General features: G+C 35.0%; 1 protein-coding gene across 4 annotated transcripts in view; it reads left to right on the forward strand.

Moving 5' to 3' along the window:
- The window catches only part of Tbc1d31 (TBC1 domain family member 31), a 69178-nt gene that overhangs the window by 4661 nt on the left and 43109 nt on the right, over positions 1–21408 (forward strand). For 3 of the 4 annotated variants that reach the window (XM_046464859.2, XM_046464860.2, XM_046464858.2), the window contains exons 2-5: positions 1201–1347; positions 8886–9001; positions 11260–11438; positions 18634–18785. In XM_046464859.2, the coding sequence (XP_046320815.1) occupies positions 1201–1347; positions 8886–9001; positions 11260–11438; positions 18634–18785 (594 nt within the window). Of the gene's footprint in view, positions 1–1200; positions 1348–5355; positions 6520–8885; positions 9002–11259; positions 11439–18633; positions 18786–21408 lie in introns of those variants that run through there. The other variant, XM_046464861.2, reaches the window with a different exon arrangement.

Below are 21408 nucleotides of genomic sequence, written 5' to 3' on the forward strand. Positions count from 1 at the left end.
AGGGAAATCATTCATACTTCTGTTACCTGCCAATGACTGCTATTATTTGGATGTGTTCATCCTTTTTTCCTATATATAGGTTTTTCCTTTTCTTTTCTTCCATTTTTTTCTTTTAATTGTGTGTTTACATGTATGCATATATCATCTGTTTAAAATCTGAGGTTAAAATATTTTTCATATAACCTCTTAAGCATTTTGTATATTTTTATAGTATACTTTTAAAAAAATAAATTTAATCTTTGGACTAAGAGTCTGATTAATGTGGGTTTTAAAAGAATGTCTTAAGCCTTCATTCATTTAGCAGTTATTTTCCCCAAACCCCACTCAGTGCCACTGAGCTATGCCCCCAGTTGCCTCAGCAGGCATATATTGGGTGCTTGTTGTGTATTGTGGGCCAGGTATTCAGCGCCAGGTGCTGGGATATAGTAATGAAGCAGCAGTGATCCATATCCTTTTGGAACACACCTGCTTAGGTATTTTGGTAGATCTGTTAGAAGTGAAAATAGAACTCATGTACATTTAATTCACTTTGGACCATTTTCTGTTACAAAAACAACAAAAAATATATCCTATTGTCTGTCATATTATCATAACTTATAAATATTGTTTATATGTATTTTTTAAATGCCTGTTTTTACTACTAAATTCAGTTCCATGATAACAGGAGTCATGTCTATCAGATATTCTTAATTCCTGGCTTATTCAGTGTCTGTCATAAAGTAAATTTTCAAGTGTTTGATGAATAAATGCATAGTAACTACTTTGATATTGAATAATTTTCTGAATTTTTTTCAGAAATCACTTTTAAGTAGCCAAGTGGCACACACCTGTAATCCTGGCAGCTGGGAGGCTGAGGCATCTTAGCAAGTTCAAAGTCAGCCTTAGCATCTTAGCAAGGCCCTAAGCAGCTCAGTGAGACCCTGTCTCAAAAAATAAAAAGGGCTGGGATGTGGCTTAGCAGTTAAGCACCTCTGGGGTCAGTCACTGGTACCAAAAAAAGAAAAAAAAATTGTAAGATTGGTTCTAGGGGAGAGAAGGAATTGCAACAGGAGAAGAGTAGGTAGGCAAAAAACCTTCAAAGTTTGTACATATATATATTACATTTTATATATGATATAATATATACTATAAATCTTTTTCATATGTCAGATAATACTTGGTGTAGAATTTAATATTGTTTTTTTTGTTTTGTTTTGACAGAATTATAGTGAACATCATTCATAACACTTCTGATTATCATTCAAAAACTTTAAGATTTCTGAATGTGGCTTTTGATGGCTCAGGCGATTGCTTAATTGCTGGGGACCATCAAGGAAATATCTATGTTTTTGACTTGCAATCAAACAGGTAAGCAGATGTTTTTGACATCTACCTTATTTAACAAGTTATTAATTCACTCACTATTTTAGTAACTTCCATTCATTATTGGTTCAGAAAGCTTTATTCTACATTTTAGGTACCTTATTTGTAAGTACTGAGAGGAGACAGTAGGAAAGGATAGATACTGTTCAATTTTTTTTAGAGATTTACAGCTTTGGTTTTAACAATATCTCTAGTAGCTTATTCTTTCTTAAATTTAAGTTTTCGTTACTGCCAGTTTGTCAGCTAATTTCTGGTACTCCAATAGTCAACTTAGAAAGAACATAATTTCCTTTGTACATAATTATTATTATGAACTAGATGTGAAAATTTAAAGCATTAAAAATCTGTACTCTTGGCTGGGGTCGTGGTCAGTGGTAAAGTGCTCACCTAGCATAGGCGAGGTCCTGGGTTCTATCCTCAGCACCACATATAAGTAAAGGTATTGTGGGCAACTACAACTAAAAAATAAATAAATATTTTTTAAAAGTGTACTCTTTTTCTTCTTAATTTTTCTCTTTCCTTATAGAACAGTTTAGTCCAGAAGCAGTTAGATAGGATTGATCAAGGTGGGTTTCCATATCAGAGTGAGTGGTGGAGAGCTGTAGCCCAAATCAGAGGAAATCTGAGGGTGAAATGGGGCAGTGATGGCAAGTGGTTATTATGTAGGGATTTGATCAGTAAGTAAATATATTGGAGGTATGAGAGCCAGCTTTCTCACTGTTGGAAAAGGAACTTATAAATATGGGAAGGGGAGAAAACTAGGATGAACCTTGTGGTATTAGATTAGAGTTGGAAATATGAGTGTGAACCCCTGGTTTGGGTATAGATATAAATATATATGTGTGTATATGGAGGGGGAGAGAGAGAAAGAGGAAGAAATAGAGTATGTATGTAAGAATAAGTAAATTTTATGTGCATATATTCCTGAGCTTTGGCCACTCAGAGATCTTGGGAACACCATCACACTGGTAACAATGAATGTACCCTACTGCCTATTTCTTATTTTGCTTTTTGGTACCAGGGATTGAACCCCAAGGCATTTTACCACTGAGCCACATCCTCATCTGTTTTTGGTTTTTATTTTGAGACAGAGTCCCACTCTGTTGCTGAAGGCCTTGCTGAGTTGCCTTGGCAGGCCTAAAACTTGTGATCCTTCTGCCTCAGCCTCCTGAGTCTCTGGGGTTACAGGTGTGTGCCACTATACCCAACCTATTTTTTGTTTTCTAAACACCATTGTTTACCAAAAGAAATCAGGGAGCCTTGAAGAAATGGACAGTTTCAGAACTGGGGCAGGGAAATACAGGATGAGCCTATAACATATATTGCCAGAAAGAGGAAATTTTTCAAAGAATGATGGGACTGTATAAGTAGGACATAGATGCCAGCTTGTAGGAGCTCCCTCTAGTCAAATTGGACATAATTTGAATGTCAAAATAATAGTGAACAAAAATGATTAAATAAATAATAATGGATGATAATCCATTAAGATAAAAATCCACAAATTCCTGTAACAATTTAATGAGGAATTAGATATTGTGTAGTCATAAAGTGCCTCCCCCAAAATTATTATTAATTACAGAAGAAAAAATAATGATTTTACAGTAAAGAGGCATAGTAGATACTACCTTAATGAAATGATTGAAGTTGTCAGGCAGAGTGGCCCACAGCTATAATACCAACAACTCAGGAGGCTGAAACAGGAGGATCACAAGTTCAAGGCCAGCCTTAGCAACTTAGTGAGACCCTGTCTCAAAATAAAATGGCATTTTTTAAAATCTTTTTGTAGGCTTCTGTCCTGATCTGGAGCCCAGGTGTCTGTGCTATGCAGAATCTGAAAACAAACCACAGGGAGAACGCTGAGAACCCTGAGAGCCAGGAAATGGAACTGTTAACATTTATGGATATAGCCATTGATTTTAGTGAAGAGGAGTGGGAATGTCTTCAGCCTGCTCAGAAAAATTTATATAGGGATGTGATGCTAGAGAACTATAGAAACTTGGCCTTCCTGGCCATGACTCCTAATCATATCCAAGAATATTCACCAGAAAAGGGCCTAAAACATATATTACATGAAGTGATAAGTGCAAAATATGGAAGTTGTGATCTTGACTATTTACCACAAAAGAAAATATGGAAAACTACAACTGAGAGTGAACACCAGAAATCATATAAAAAATCAGGCCTTGTTCATCACCAGAGAATTTATACTGGAGAGAAGCCCTACAAATATAAAGAATGTTGCAAAGCTTTTAGTAAAAAAAAGGGTCTTATTTACCACAGAGGAACCCACAATGGAGAGAAGCCCTACAAATGTAAAGATTGTGGCAAAGCTTTTGGTCGAAAATCACTCCTAATTTGCCACAGAAGAACTCACACTGGAGAGAAGCCCTACAAATGTACAGAATGTGGCAAAGCTTTCGGTCAAAAATCACACCTTACTTGCCACATCAGAACTCACACTGGAGAGAAGCCTTACAAATGTAAAGATTGTGGCAAAGCTTTTGGTCAAAAATCACTCCTAATTTGCCACAGCAGAACTCACACTAGAGAGAAGCCCTACAAATGTAAAGATTGTGGCAAAGCTTTTGGTCAAAAATCACACCTTATTTGCCACAGTAGAACTCACACTGGAGAGAAGCCCTACAAATGTAAAGATTGTGGCAAAGCTTTTGGTCAAAAATCACACCTTATTTGCCACAGCAGAACTCACACTGGAGAGAAGCCCTACAAATGTAAAGATTGTGGCAAAGCTTTTGGTCAAAAATCAAACCTTATTTGGCACATCAAAACTCACACTGGAGAGAAGCCCTACAAATGTAAAGATTGTGGCAAAGCTTTGGGTCAAAAATCAGACCTTATTTGCCACAGGAGAACTCACACTGGAGAGAAGCCCTACAAATGTAAAGATTGTGGCAAAGCTTTTGGTAAAAAATCACACCTTATTTACCACAGTAGAACTCACACTGGAGAGAAGCCCTACAAATGTAAAGATTGTGGCAAAGCTTTTGGTCAAAAATCACTCCTAATTTGCCACAGAAGAACTCACACTGGAGAGAAGCCCTACAAATGTAAAGATTGTGGCAAAGCATTCAGTCAAAAATCATACCTTACTTGCCACATCAGAACTCACACTGGAGAGAAGCCTTACAAATGTAAAGAATGTGACAAAGCTTTCAGTTTAAAATCACTCCTAATTTGCCACAGAAGAACTCACATTGGAGAGAAGCCCTACAAATGTAAAGATTGTGGCAAAGCTTTTGGTCGAAAATCACACCTTATTTGCCATAGCAGAACTCACACTGGAGAGAAGCCCTACAAATGTAAAGATTGTGGCAAAGCTTTTGGTAAAAAATCAAACCTTATTTGGCACATCAGAACTCACACTGGAGAGAAGCCCTACAAATGTAAAGATTGTGGCAAAGCTTTTGGTAAAAAATCAAACCTTATTTGCCACAGTAGAACTCACACTGGAGAGAAGCCCTACAAATGTAAAGATTGTGGCAAACCATTTGGTCGAAAATCAGACCTTATTTGCCACAGCAGAACTCACACTGGAGAGAAGCCCTATAAATGTAAAGAATGTGGAAAAGCTTTGGGCCAAAAATCAGACCTTATTCGCCACAGGAGAACTCACACTGGAGAGAAGCCCTACAAATGTACAGAATGTAGCAAAGCTTTTGGTCAAAAATCACACCTTATTCGCCACAGTAGAATTCACACTGGAGAGAAGCCCTACAAATGTAAAGATTGTGACAAAGCTTTTGGTCTAAAATCAGACCTTATTTGCCACAGAAGAACTCACACTGGAGAGAAGCCCTACAAATGTACAGAATGTGGCAAAGCTTTTGGTCGAAAATCATACCTTACTTGCCACATCAGAACTCACACTGGAGAGAAGCCCTACAAATGTACAGAATGTGGCAAAGCTTTTGGTCAAAAATCACACCTTATTTGCCACAGGAGAACTCACACTGGATAGAAGCCCTACAAATGTAAAGATTGTGGCAAAGCTTTTGGTCAATTATCAGACCTTATTTACCATAGAAGAACTCACACTGGAGAGAAACCCTACAAATGTAAAGAATGTGTCAAAGCTTTTGGTGAAAAATCAAACCTTATTTGCCACAGAAAAACTCACACTGGAGAGAAGCCCTACAAATGTACAGAATGTTGCAAAGCTTTTGGTCACAAATCACACCTAATTTGCCATAGGAGAACTCACACTGGAGAGAATCCCTACAAGTGTAAAGATTGTGGCCAACCTTTTGGTCGAAAATCAGACCTTATTTACCACAGTAGAACTCACATTGGAGAGAAGCACTACAAATGTACAGAAGGTGGCAGAGCTTTTGGTGACACATCAAACCTTATTCGCCACAGGAGAAATCACACTGGAGAGATGCCCTACAAATGTAAAAAATGTGGCAAAGCTTTTGGTCAAAAAATAGACCTTGACCACAGCAGAACTCACTGGAGAGAAACCCTACAAATGTAAGGAATGTGGCAAAGCTTTTACTCAAAAAACAGGCTTTATTTGCCACAGAAGAACTCACACTAGAGAGAAGCCTTACAAATGTAAAGAATGTGGCAAAGCGTTCAGTCAAAAATCACACCTTATTTGCCATAACAGAACTCACACTGGAGAGAAGCCTCACAAATGCAAAGTATGTGACAAAGTTTTTACTCAAGTATTACACCTTATTTGCCACAGAAGAATTTACACTGGAGAGAAACCTTACAAATATAAGGAATGTGGCAAAGCTTTTAGCAATAAAACAGGCCTTATTCACCATAACAGAACTCACACTGGAGAATAGCCCTACAAAAGTGAATAATGTGGAAAAGTTTTAATAAAAAATAAAACTGTATTCACCACAGCAGAAGACATCCTGGTGAATGTGAAATGTGAATAAAGTAATAATACTTTTAAAGAAAGACTAAACCTTGGGGCTGGGGTTGTAGTTCCATGGTAGAGTGCTAGTGTAAAGAATCAGATGTAACTGCGTTACTATTACTGTCCTTGATGGAGTCTGCCTGCAAACAGGATATTCTGTCAAGGTATAGATAGGTAACAGCGGACATGCTTGAAAACGAGGTGTCTACTGTCCTTGGGAGGGCCTACTTGCAAACGAGAGACTCCTTCAAGGTTTAGATAAGGTAACTATGGACATGCTTGAAAACAAGGTGTCTACTGTCCTTGGGAGGACTTGCCTGCAAACGGGATGTTCTGCCAAGTGGGCTAAGAAGGCACTGAGAAAAATTTTATTATCTGTTCTTAACAAAGAGCAGAGCTCATCATACTCCAGGCCGAGAATAGATTAGCCATGAGAAGCGGGTCACTTCTGATTAGAAAGTAAAACTTCTGTATGCTATGTTTAATTAGCTGAAAGACCTGATTTATTGATGTTGGAAGGCTGACTTCTTTGTTCATAATACTATAAAAAGATTGCTTGCACACAATAAAGGACTTTTTTTCTGCTGCTGCTTTGCTTGCTCTGCTTCTTCTTTCTTTTCCCATGCTGACCTGCAAGTGAATTACTGCAACATGCTAGCCTTTCATGTTTGAGATCCTGGGTTCGATCCTCAGCACCACATAAAAATAAATAAGTGAAATAAAGGTATTGTGTCCAACTACAACTAAAAAATAAACATTAAAAAAAAGAAAGACTAAACCTTATTAACAGAATTTATACAGAAAAGAACCCCTACAAATTGAAACAATGCTTTTAATAAGAAATCAATTCTTTTCACCACTAGGCTACTTATTCTGGAAAGAAGACATCTAAATGTAGAGAATGTAGAAACATTTTAATTATATATCATATATTACTAGACATCAGAGAAAACACACTGGAGAGAAGCTCTACAAATGAGACCAATGTATTACCATTACTCTAAGAAAGGGACAACATTTAATCCTCACCACGATAAACATAGCGTAGAGAAAATTTTGAAATGTGAAAATTGACAATGTGACAATGCCTCCAAAATTTATTCAGCAATACTCAGCACCTGTGGATGCATACTGGTTAGAGAAAATACAAATGGAAAAAAAATTGTAGCTACATGTTTCTTAAACACTGCTTATTTTTGGAGAATTCATTGTGCCCAGAAACCCTAAAAAGTTAAATAATATATCTAAAATGTATTTAAATTTTAAATTCATTAAACTTCTGAAAACTCATACTAGTAGTGAATATTGAACAGATTTTGTCCAAAATGTATGCCTCATATAACAATGAAACATTTATAATAAATGTGAGAGTATAGTAAAGTTATTATCTATATATTACACCTTGGTGTATATGAGTATCAGTAAAATACTTAACTCATTTAAATTTAGAAACAAGTAGTTGTCTTTAAATTTTGCTTAAATTTATTAAACATTATCAAGTTATTTTGTAGAAATATCAGTCATAAATATATGCATAGTGAAGAAACCTCATCTTTCAAAGAATATAATTGTTTTTCTAAATCAAAAATTACTATTTTCACTTTTGAATACTGAGAAAAGAATTATATGAAATCTATTTTTGATGTGTAACTCTCAAGTGTAATATTTTAAACTTTTTTTTTTTTTTTTTGTATTTCAGTTTAAGTTTAGGTATTTTTATACACTGAGCCACATTCCTAAGCCCTCTCTCCACTTTTTCAAATTTTGAGACTGTCTTGCTAAATTGCTTGAAACCACACTAAGTTGCTGAGGCTGAATTTAAATTTCTGAAATTACTCAGCTTCCCAGTTTGCTTGGATTACAAGCATGGACCATCATGCCAGGTTTACAGTGCATTTTTTTAACCTATATTTACCTTATGTATGCAATATGTCTTTATAACTGAATACTTGTTTATGTGTTAACACTCATGTATTGCATCCTGTTGTTAAATGACAGACATCATAGTAAGAAATAAAAATAAAAATGGCAGAGGATGTAGCTCAGTGGTAGAGCACCCCTGGGTTTAATCCCTAGTACTGAAGGAAAACAACAACAAATGATGAAAGTTAATATAACCAGTATTCTTTGATTGAATCCAGAGGTGCTTTACCACTGAGCTCCTTTTCTTAATGAATTCCTTTTCTTCCTTGCCTCTCCCTCCATTCATTTGCCATTGCTGCCAGGAACATCTTCCTAAAAGACATGCCTGATCCTGATTTTGCTTTGCTAAAAACTAATGGTGGGTGCTGGGGTTGTGGCTCAGGGGTAGTGCGCTTACCTAGCACGCAAGAGGCACTGGGTTCAATCTTCAGCACCACATAAAAATAAATAAAATAAAGGTATTGTGTCCATCTACAACTAAAAAAAAAATTTAAAAAAACTAACTTAATGGTGGCTTCCCATTTTGTGTAAGTAAAATTCAAACTCTTTAATATGACACGTAGCACTTTTCATAACCTACTTTTTGTCTATCAAAATGGCTCATTTTTCTGGGCCTCATTTTCCTCATTTCTAAAGACTCCTCCAGCATAAAATTTGTGGATTTATATATAGAATTTCTGATTATAACTAAGTGATCTCTTCATAGGTTTAATCTTGTTCAGCGAACAACACAAGCTTGCACGGCTCTGGCCTTTAATCTTCATAGGAAATCTGAATTCCTTGTGGCATTGGCTGATTATTCTGTTAAATGCTTTGATATAGGTAAGAAGTCCTCTTCTTTGAGTTTTGAACCAAAGCAAATCATAGACTGAAGAACTGCAAAGAATTAACCCATAAGACTGCCATCACTTCAGACACAGTGGCAAGCTGTGGGGTGAGAGTAGGGAACAGACCCAGGACCCTCTTCACTTCAGATAGGCTGCTTCCCAACTCATGGTTCCCCAACTACCTTCAGGTTCGGTGATTCATTAGAACAACTCACAGAATTTAGAAAAGCATTATACTTGTGATTATAGTCATAACGTAGCAAAAATTAGAGCCAGCCAAAGGAAGGAGAGGTATAATATAATCTGGGAATCTTCTAAAAGGGAAGCTTCCTTTGTCCTCGGGGACACATTACCCTCCCAGCACTGACCTGTAGCAGTCAGCACCAATGTTGCTAACCCCGGAAGTTCACCAAGGTTGGTGTCAGGTTTTATCACTAAAAAGGCATGATTGATTGAAATATCGCCCATGTGGTAGAATAAATTTCTAGTGCTCCTGCCCTCCCAAGAGGCTAGACTCATAGACCTTCTAATGATGTGATTGGTCTTTCTGTGCAGTCAGGCCCTACTGAGTTCTCTTCTTAACATAAACCATTTTTATGTTGCCTGAGGGACCACCATGAATAATGGGTTGGGAAATTACCTCATAGGAGCCTAAACAAAAACCAGACCTCTCTTTGGAGGAAAAACTCCTTATTCTATAGGTATATATTAAAAAGAAAATATAATATATGTATAATAACTGGTATGTTTTATACCACATTATATATAATATATACATATATAAAATGTATTATATATACTATTTATGTTATATATATATGTAATATATATACGTATGTACATGTGTATATATATAATATGAAAAAGCGTGTTCACTGTAGAAAATTTGGAAACAACAGAAAAGTATGAGGATAAAATAAAAATTATAATTTTACTGTAATATGTATACATATACATATACATATTGGAGGGGTTACTGGAGATCGAATCCAGAGGTGCTTTACCACTGAGCTATATCTTCAGCCCTTTTAAATTTTTTTTTACTTTAAGACAGGGTCTCACTAAGTTGCTTAGGACCTCTCTAAGTAGCTGAACCACTTAATGTATCAATTTTTAATTTTGCTAATTGACATTGAAAAAACATAATTTCATTTAATAAAGCAGGGACATTAAAGAATAATATTTTAACATTAGCTTTATGAAAAACTTACAGTATTATCCTTTTTTCATTTTACTGAAGACCAGTGAAAAATTAGTCATTAACTAATACCAGACTTTCCATTGGTGTTTGGAAGCCACAACTGTTTTCCTAAGAAATTTGTTCCTGTATCTTCAGTTTTGACCCAGTTTGAATGTTTCCATGTTGTTGTCTTGCTTTCTGACTATTCTCAGTTCCATCTTTATGGAGGAAGGATTCTGGTCATAAAAGTAAAGCTTGCCCACTGTAGAAAATTTGGAAACATTACAGAGAAATGTGAGGATAAAATAAAAATTATTATACTTTTACTACTTAGTGATAATTATCATGGATAGTTTTTGGTGTTTTCCTTACCAGGCAGTTTCTCTGCTTACACAAATACACCTCAAAATCAGTTTTTAAAATCAAACTTTTCTCTTTCCCATGCTGCAAAATCTGTTCTTCCTCTTGTTTTTCTTACATAATAGTATCAGTATCTACTTCCATAACTAGAACCACTGGAGTCATAATTCCTCCTTTATCTCAATACATTAATTTGATCACTAAGTCCTTTGATATTTCTCCTTCATAGCTTTTGAATTTATTTCATTTTTCCATTATCCTTTCTTAGTTTACCTCATCTCCTGCCTGGATTTTTATAGCAACACATAAAGGAGTCTTGTTGAATATCTTCCCTTCTTCCAGTACATACTCCATATGTGCTCAAAGTATTCTTTGTAAAATATGGACCATATATGCTACTCTTCTACATAAAACTATTACCCACAAGAGAATTCCCAGACTCAGTGTCACATTTGAGGCTATTCTGAAACTCTTTGTAGGCCTCATCCTCTGATACCTCCATCAGACACATGTTACTAACATGTCCCATGGTACACTTTATCAGCCAGCCATGTGGGCTTCCCTTTTCGTGGATATTGGTGGAGGTGCCTTATGTAATATGTAGTTATCAGTTAAATCAGTTCATGCATAGTGTTTACGTACAGTAGTATGTATAGGTGAACATGTAGAATGTATAGTGCTTCACTTGTGCAACAATTTTATTTTTACCATAGTCACCAAGGAGCTAGTTAGCTGGATGAGAGGACATGAATCATCAGTATTTTCAATCTCTGTGCATGCATCAGGGAGATATGCCATCACCACTTCTTCTGATACAGCACAACTGTGGGACTTGGATACCTTTCAGAGAAAAAGAAAACTGAATATTCGCCAGTCAGTGGGCATACAGAAGGTGAGTGATAGGCATCTTGGCATGTGCTTTTCAGACTAAGTTTTCTTTTTTAAAGTTTTATTATAATTACAGCTGTGAAAACCCAACTCTCACAATGTGATGGTTTCAGTTTCTAGCTGCAGCCCCATAATTTTGTTATGAGCAACTTCAATCATATAGCAATTTGTCTGTATTATGGATTTGTCCATCTTCCCATCCTTCTGTTCATTAATTCTTTGTAGTGTGTTTTAAATCATAGACATCAGTGTACTTGAGCCTGTGTTTAATTGACTATAGTTCAATATTTATTAATGTAAGATTTTTATATGATGAAATACATAGGTCTTAAGTATTCATTTGTTAAGTTCAACAAATGCATACAACCATATAACCTATATAGCCCTATCATTACCATTATCCCAGAAATTTCCAACATATCCTTCCTGGGTAAGCACTAGTATAATGTTTTCCACCATAGGTTGGTTTTGCCTTTTCTAAAATTTCATACAAATTAAATTACTCAGTAATAGTTTATGTAAGGTTTTTTCACTCAGCATAATGTTTGAGATTTCATCTATATTTTAGGTATCAATAGCTTGTCCATTTTATTACTTATTAGTATTACATTGTATAAATATACTACCTTTTTAAAAAATTTTCAATTTCTTAACTGGGAATGGTGACAGATGCCTGTAATGCCAGTGACTTGGGAGACTGGGGTGGAAGGACCACAAGTTCAAGTCCAAGCTCAGCAACTTAGCAAGACCCTATCTCAAAATAAACACTATATGGTCTGGGGTTGTGGCTCAGTGGTAGAGCGCTTGCTTGGAATGTGGGAGGCACTAGGTTTAATTCTCAGAAGTGCATATAAATAAATAAATGAATAAAATAAAGGTCCATCGACAACTAAAAAAATATTTTTTAAAAAACCTTATATATATGAAAAATTAAAAGTGCTCAGGGTGTAGCTCAGTTATAGAGTACCCTTGGGTTCAATCCCCAGAACTATACAGACAGACTCACAAATCCATTTCTTTTGCTTTTAAGTTTAATTTTTTTCTTTTTGATTAGCTAAGTACTGTTTTCAGGAGTATCTAGGTCTCCCATGTGATAGTTTACTTTGCTTGAGGTTATATTGTATTTGCAGTATTGCTTTTAATTTCTTTGTTATTAACAGGAATAGCTAGTAATGCATGTCAAACCAAAAATTTGTTTTGTAGTCCCCCTGGAAATCCCAGAGTTCCTTTGTGTGCCTTTAATAATTAAAAAGAGATAAAGTTATAGCCAGCTTATTCAGTAGGGCTTTAGACTAAATGTCTTAGTAGGTCTTTTCTTCTTTAATTGCTTTAGCACTTAAATTGAATTTTAAATTCCAAAGAAAAGAGCATTGGGAATTGGAGCCCACAATGGAAATAGAGTTATAAAACAACAACACAAAGACCATCTGTTCCTTTTACCATGAAATTAAAATTATACACACTAGATAGTTGCCAATGCTAACCTTGCTTGGTAATTTAGACATTTTAGTTTAAAAAAGTATGATTCCAAATATTAGTGGTATAAGAATAAAATTAAATTTGGGGAAAAAAAGTATATGTATGATATATGCATATAAGTGTACTATTTTAAGAATAGAACGCCATAGTCTATAAATTACCAGCAAACTCTTTCTTAAAGAACTAGATTGTAAATGTTTTTGTCTTTTCAGGCCAAGAGTAAAATTATGTAGCCCCTTAAAAATGTAAAACATTCTTAGTTCCTGGGCTATACAAAAATTAGAGGTGGGCTAGACAGTTCTACCACTGGCTTACACTGTTGAAAATAGGAAATAAATATCCTACTCTTAAAGTAAAATTTAAGTCTTTTTAAATTTTTACTAACCCTGGATTTTTATTCTAGGTTCTGATTTCTAAATTTTAAGTAGAACTTTGAAATATTTTTTTATTTTGCTGATGCATGAAATCCTTGAAGTAACTTTCTTTGGGTCTTTTGCTATGAAGTTCATTTTTTTTTTTTTTTTTTTGGCCTTCTGAGTTTGGTTTATTTTGCTTAACATAGGTGTCAAGATCCATCCATTTTCATTTAAATGACATAATTTTTTTCCAGATTCTTTTTTTAAATTTGTTTTAATTAGTTACACATGACAGTACAATGATCTTGACATATCATACCTTTGAATCAAATGGGGTATAATTTCTCATTATTCTGAGTATATAGGTTGCAGAATCACATTGATCATACAGTCACATATATACATACAGCAATACTATGTCTATTTTATTCTGCTGTCCTTCCTATTCCCCCTTCCCTTCCCTCCCCTCCCATATGAAGTTCATTTTATGATGGCACTTTTAGTGCCATCATAAAATATTCCACTTTTTAGTCTAAAAATGTTCCATTTTTTTTCTCCATGACATTAACTTTTTGGAGATATCAGGCCAGTTGTTTTGGAAAATGCCCCACATTCTGTATTTGTCTTAGTGTTTCATCATTGTTGTTTAACTTGTTTTTTGCTACTGTGCATTTCTTATGAACTAGAAGTTAAATCTAAAGACTTTGCGATAGAGTCATGTTAAACTTTTCAACAAAATATTTACCAATGCAAATCACTTAGCACAGTGCTGGTTGCCCAGAAGTGTTTAACTCGGTGGCAAAATATGTTTTGACCTTGGTTAATAGGGCAGCAAAAATTTGAGCTGAATTGATGTGAGGTTGTAATAACATATTTGAGTATAAGCTGTTGGCATAGGTCATATGATGCTATGGAATATGTGTTACATTGCAGTACTTAAGTTGAAAATAATTCTGAAATACATCTGGCCTCAAAGGTTTCAGACAAAGAACTATGGATCTTTGTTTCAAAGTGTTTTTATTTATTTATTTGCTACTGGGGATTGAACCCAGGGGTGCTTTTCCATTGAGATATATCCCTAGTCCTTTTTGTTTCTTATTTTGAGACAGAGTCTCACTAAATTGCCTAGGTGGCCATGAACTTGAGATCTTCCTGCCTCAGCCTACCAAATCGCTGGGATTATAGATATGAGCCACTATGTCTGACTTTCAAAGTGTTTTTTTTTTTAATTTTTTTTAATTGTAGATGGACACAGTATCTTTATTTTATTTATTTATTTTTTTAATGTGGTGCTGAGTATTGAACGCAGTGCCTCATGCACATGAGGCAAGTGCTCACTGAGCTACAAACCTAGCCTTCAAAGTATTTTTAAAAGGACTCTAACCCCTTTCCACTGATTTTTTTTCTTTTTTCTTTTGGTATGTATTAGGAGCAGAAATACTAATAGCAATAGATGCCAGTTGCTTACATACAATGTAACTGGCACTTTGTTTTTATAAAAGGATAAACTGAAGTTCAGAAACATGAAGTAACTTGTTTTTATAAAAGGATAAACTGAAGTTCAGAAACATGAAGTAACTTGTTTTTATAAAAGGATAAACTGAAGTTCAGAAACATGAAGTAATTTGTTTTTATAAAAGGATAAACTGAAGTTCAGAAACATCAAGTAACTTGTCCTGTGTTGCATTGTTTGCAAAAAGAGTTGCAGTTTGAATTCAAACCTGTCTTTCCGAAAAGCTTTCCATCACACCATATTGCTTCTCAGGTAAACCAGTTACACCTCTTCAAATTATTACATTGTGATTCTTTTGTTGAAGCTTCAAAGTAAGATATTCAGTTCTTCATGGATTTAGGAATAAATCCTGGCTTTATGATTCCTGTGGTTTAGTATGTATCAGAAAAAGTTTTTAATTTTATTCATTTATTTAGGTACTAGAGATTGAACCCAGGGGTGTGTACCCACTGAGCCATATCCCCAGCCCCTTTTTTAAAATTTTTCATTTTGAGACAGGTTCTCACTAAGTTGCTTAGAGCCTCACTTTGTTCCTGAGGCTGGCATTGAACTTGCAATCCACCTGCCTCAGCCTCCTGAGCTGCTAGGATTATAATAGGCACGCATCACCACACCCAGCCAGAAAAAGCTTTATGATGGATATCAGGACATGTTTAATAGTGTTGCCAAGCTTAATTCTGGGTCTCCTTACAATGAGAACTTGCTAAATTATGCATTTGACCTTAACTTGCTAATGTAACTATCCTAAAGTCTTCAGACTTTAAGAATAGCTTACATACATCTCAAAATTGAATTGGAAAGTTCTGATTTGGATATAATTTGTGTTTTGTCCCTCAGAGGTGCAAGTGCTGGTCCTTAATGTGGCAGTGTTGGGAGATGGGGCCTTCATTGAGGCTCCACACTTAGAAGGAATCAATGCAGTTCTTGGGGGACTCTGGTAAAGGAGAAAGAGATTGTGAAAAGAGCAAGCCTGGCCCCTGAATTCCTCTGGCTTCTTGCCTTGTGGTTTCTCCCTCTCTCTTACCCTTCCAGAGTGTTGCTGCTATACTGTCTCCAGAAAGCCCTCATCAGGGCTGAGCAAGAGGAGGTACCACACTCTTAGACCTCTATAAATGTAAACTATGTAAACCTCTTTTACAGATTCCCTAATCTCAGGTATTTTATTATGGAAACAGAAAAAAAGACTAACACAGAAAGTTTAGGATTTTTACATTCTACAAGGAAAAACTGCAACCCCATCCCTGAATTCAACACCCCCAATATATATTGTTAATGTTTTTCCTAAGTTTTTTATGGTATCAAGAGATGACACTATCTAAATAATAGTGACATATGATTCATTAAGAACAATTTTGTAATCATTAAAATCTGGCAATTAAAATCACAAATCTAGTAATGAATAATCATGCAGGCACTAATCTATCACAACTATTCCCCTAAAATAGCAATTGATGCTCATTAACTTTTAAGCTTTTGCTTCTCCAGTTGGAATAAACTTTATTACTTTTCTAGAAAAAATGACTGCAAATTATAATAAGAATTTTATTATGTCATTTTTGATATTTTTAAAAAATATTTATTTTTTAGTTGGACATAATACCTTTATTTTATTTATTTTTACTTGGTGCTGAGGATTGAACCCAGGGCCTTGCATGTGTTGGGCAAGCACTCTACTGCTGAGCCATAGCCCCAGCCTTTCAAACAGTTTCTTAATGTATTTATTATAGATTATAATGTATCTATTGTAAATATCTTCTATAAGACCTTTATATTATAAATTTTCCTAACATAATCAATCTCTTAGCAGACTACTAGGAGTTGTGTTTAGCAAGTGAGCCAAACACAAAAAGTGACAAGGTGGATCAGATCCTTGTATGATCTACCAGAATTTTATGTAGTTATTAGCATTTTTATTGTGTCTGATTGACATTAATCCAGAATAGATGGTTTTAATTAACCAGTATATTTCATGGTGTGTTGTATATGTGTAAATATTGTGCAGGGCTGAGGATGTGGCTCAAGAAGTAACAAGCTTGTCTGGCATGTGCGGGGCACTGGGTTCAAACCTCAGCACCACATAAAAATAAAATAAAGATGTTGTGTCCACCGAAACTAAAAAATAAATATTAAAAAATTCTCTCTCTCTCTCTCTCTCTCTCAAAAAAAAAAAAAATATTGAGCAGATGTATTCATAGAATTGAATTTGAGGCCGTTTAAGCTCTGGTGAGAAAATGTTGGTCAATTTTAATTAAAATTTTGTACTATCAAAAGGAAGTATTATTAATGCTTGTATAAAATGGAAATTAAGAGAGTAAAATAAAGACATTTTAACTCTGCTATTAATGAATTTCTCTCTCAGTTCTTTATATAAATCAAATCTGTAATAAAATATGATCATGTATGCCTTTTCACCTTTTTAGTCTTATAAATAATGCTTATATTTATCTTAAAATGATTTCCAACTATTCTCAAAGGACTGTCTCTCTCTCTCTTTTTTTTCTTTTTTTGGTAGTTGTGGTGATTAGGGAGTAGGGGTAGAACCCAGGGGTGCTCAACCACTGAGCTACATCCCCAGCCCTTTTTATTTTTTAATTTGAAACAGGGTCTCACTAAGTTGTCAAAATTGGCCTTGAACTTGGGATCCTCCTACTTCTCAAGTTGCTGAGACTATAGGCGTGCACCACTGCGCCTGGCTGCCTGAAGGGCTAACTCTAGGAAATGAATTAACTACCTGAGAGATGTATTTTAAGACTGCTGAGACAGGTTGTGTAATGTCTTTAGCTAGTGTTCACTCCCTGCAGCAGTGTGTGACACTGCCCTTTCCCTGCACTTTCACTGGTATTTTTAATATTTATCAGCATTTAGTATTGGAACTATTGCTGACTGACAAGGGTCATGTTCTGAGAGACATGTCGTTTGGTGATTTCACAGTTGTATGTTGTGTGAACATCAGAGAGTGTACTTAACACAAACCCTGATGGCATAGGTCACTCACCCTATGTGGCCTCTTGATGTGATCAAGAGATGGGGTGAGCATGACATATATGAGGCTGTTTCCAGGGCAACATAGCATACTTCTTTTTTTTTTTTTTTTTTAATGAGTAGAGTGAGTACAGTCTAAAGTAATGATAAAAAATATAGTATAATAAAAACATAGAGCAGAAACATAGTCATTTATTATTATCAGCTAGCATGTACTGTACATTATCATGTGAACTATACTCTCACAACTGACAGTGCATTAGGTTTGTTTACACCAGCATCACCCACACACTTGAGTAATGAGTTGTGCTACCACCTCACTAGGTGATAGTAACTTTACAGCTCTATTATGATTTAGGAGACAACGATGTTGACCGAAAAGAAACAATGAAACATTATGTGGCAGATGACTGATAGTTAGTTAATTTATAAATATGTGTTGGGTGTGTGTGTGTTTGTGTGTGAAGGATACGTTCTGAGAGATATGTGGTTTGGTGATTTCATTATTGTATATTGTGTGAACATCAGTTTGTTTATGTGTCTGTCATTGGTTTTTGAATAAGTTTGATGCTCAGAATGTTATTTTCATTTGAGTCCTTTAATAAAAGATAAAAAGTTTTAGATTTTTACTTAGAATTTTGTGAATTGTCTAGTCATTACAGTCACATAATCTTTTAGTTGAAAAGGTTTTACCATTTCTTTTTTAGTGTATTATAATTTATGAAATATCAGTATTATCCTGTCATGTGTTAGAAATGTATTTTTCTCTAGTTTAAAAAAAGGTAATTTTTTTAAAAAAGGAAAATTTATAATTTTAAGAGGACTATCTGAACCTTACATAAAAGATAACTTGTTCTATTGCTCTTTAGGTTTTCTTTCTTCCTTTAAGTAATACCATCCTCAGCTGTTTTAAAGATAATTCCATCTTTGCCTGGGAATGTGATACTCTTTTTTGCAAATATCAATTGCCCGCTCCACCTGAAAGCTCAAGTATTATATATAAAGTGTTTGCTGTGACCAGGTAACGTGCATTTTAAGACTGGGAATTTTTAAAGAAATGTAATTTCTGCTGAAAATTACAAATTTTCATTGATTACCTTCTTGTTGAGTAAGGAACAGTTTTCTTCAAATTTAGATGTGGTCTGCAGGCTTTTTTTTTTTACTTTATTTTTGCAAAATTTCAAAAATACACAAAAATAAAAAGGTGCATGAACTCTTAAGTACTCTGACCAGCTACAGTAATCAACTAATGGCTACTCCTGTTTTTGTCTGTATCTATTGCTCCTACTGTATTGTTTTGAACAAAGATTAAGTATATCATTTCATCCATAAATATTTCAATGCATACCTCTAAAAAGAGATAAGGGCTATTTTAAGAACATAACCATAGAGTCATTATCACGTTTTAAAAATTAAATATTTCTTAATATTGCCGTACATCATTGTTAAAATTTCCCTGATTTGTCTTTTTTATGACTGAATTGTTTAAATCAGCCACAGAACAAGGTTCACACATTGGATTTGGTGGATATGTATTTGTTAACTGATCATCTCTCCTGCAGTTTTATGTATTGTGGATTTTACTCTTTATGTCTATGTTGTATTATTAATATGTTCCTATTATGTATGTATTTCCTATACGCTGATTATATTTGTATATCTAAAAACTGGAGACTTTATCTGAGCAAGAAGCAAGAAAATCTTATAAGTGGTTTGTGTACTTTCTTCAGGAGCAATCTAGAACCCTTTCTCTTCTGATTTTAATGGCCATTAATAATCATTACCTAGATCCACTATTGGAAAAGTGGTTAGCACAATGGTGCTATTTTGACTTTCCTTCTTCACTTATTAACTAGTTCTAATTCTGTCATTTCTTCACTTATTAATTAGAACCCTTTCATAGAAACACTTCCACTCGTCCACCCTGATTACTTTGATATATAGTTTGTAAAGGAAAAACAGGAAAATGCTTGATTTTCTTCTCTTTCTTTTTTCAGCCAGTTTTCTATGTAAAAATTGATTTATTGGCATTTTTCAAAGGTGGTCATTGAAGTTTTTTATATTTAATCTTTGTAGACTCATAGATTTAACATAGTTGGTACATTTTAATGCAATGTAGTTTTAGGGGTTTTTGTTTGTTTGTTGTTGTGTGTGTAGATTGAACCCAGGGGTGCTTTAACACCCACCTACATCCTGTCCTTCTTGTTTTTTGTTATGAGACAGGTCTCTTGATAAGTTGCTGGGGCTGGCCTTGAACTTGTGATCCTCCTGCTTAGCCTCCAGAGTCGCTGGGATTACAGGCATACTTCACTGTGCCCAGCTTGCCATTAATAGCCTTGGTGGTGCATTGGTTCTTTCATCTTTGACCAGTGGGATCCTTTTCAAGTTTGTTCTTGAATCCCTTTTGATACCACCCCAGTTGCCTATAGTAGCTTTTATGCTTTCTGATAGGTCTAGATATTCCATGTCTATCTTGTACATTTTGTCCCAAGCCTGGAATCGGCTATTTCTCTAAAGAATGTGAGTTCAGTTTATTGGAAGATGGTATTTTGAGCCCCTAATCTTGTTGTGATTGGGTTGATCAGTATTTCTAGGCCTCTTCAATGGAAGAGCTGGGAAATTGGGGTCAATTCCTCTTTTCTCTTACTCTTCGTCTAGGTCATCAGTAAATCCCATCAACTATCAAACCATCATGGATCTCACACTTTAACAAATTACACTCATCAAATCGAGTTGTTCAAATTTTTTGTCCATTGTCACTGATCTTACCCTAGCCCAAGCAACTTTAGTCTCTTTTCAGACTGCTGTACTAGCCTCCTTATTTAGTCTACTTATTTTCACTTCCATTTCCTAACATCAGTCTCTGCACAAGCAGATAGAGTGATCTTTTAAATCATTGTCAGTGACGCTGGCGATATAGTTCAGTTGGTAGAGTGCTTGCCTAGCATGCATAAGGCCCTGGGTTCAATCCCCAGTAGTAATTAAAAAAAAAAAATCATTGTCAAGTCCTGTCACTTTCCTATATAGCTCTCTTCAAAGAGCTTTATTTCCTCCTCTGTCCCTGGCTGCTACAGTGATAGCTGCCTTTTAGTAGGAACTTGATAAGTCCTCGAATAAATAAGCAATAGCCTTGCAAACCAATACTACTTATCCTTTTTGCACCTTTCCTTCTTTGAGTAGGAAAAGTTTGGCCTTTTTTAATGTTTTTATATGTATAGCAATGCACTATCAATTCTGTATAATTGTATGTGAAATATAAAAGTTGTATAGTTGTATAGTGAGAGATTATGCTATAAAATGTAAATGTTACTCAGAAAACCCCTGATCAAGTGGTCACACAAGTGTTTGTTAAGCTGATGCCTTAACACAAAAGGTGAAAAAAATGTATGCATATACACACCCCTGTAAATGTAAACTGTCCTGTCTGGTAGCCACTGGCCACATGTGATTATTTAAATTAATAAAAATAAAAATTAATTTCCTCAGTAGCACTGGTCACAATTCAAGCAGTCAGTAATCATGTGGCTAGTGGTCACTACTTTAGACAGCATAGAGAGCATTTCTGTCATCACAGAAAGTTCTGTGGAACCGTAATGCTGTTGACAGGTCAGCTGGTCTTACTTTTTCATCTTTTTGGTAATATA

The sequence above is a fragment of the Marmota monax genome, unplaced genomic scaffold, assembly GCF_021218885.2.
Source record: "Marmota monax isolate L192 unplaced genomic scaffold, Marmota_monax_Labrador192_F-V1.1 WCK01_AAM20220418_F8-fsc00003, whole genome shotgun sequence".
In the NCBI taxonomy this organism is placed as follows: domain Eukaryota; kingdom Metazoa; phylum Chordata; class Mammalia; order Rodentia; family Sciuridae; genus Marmota; species Marmota monax.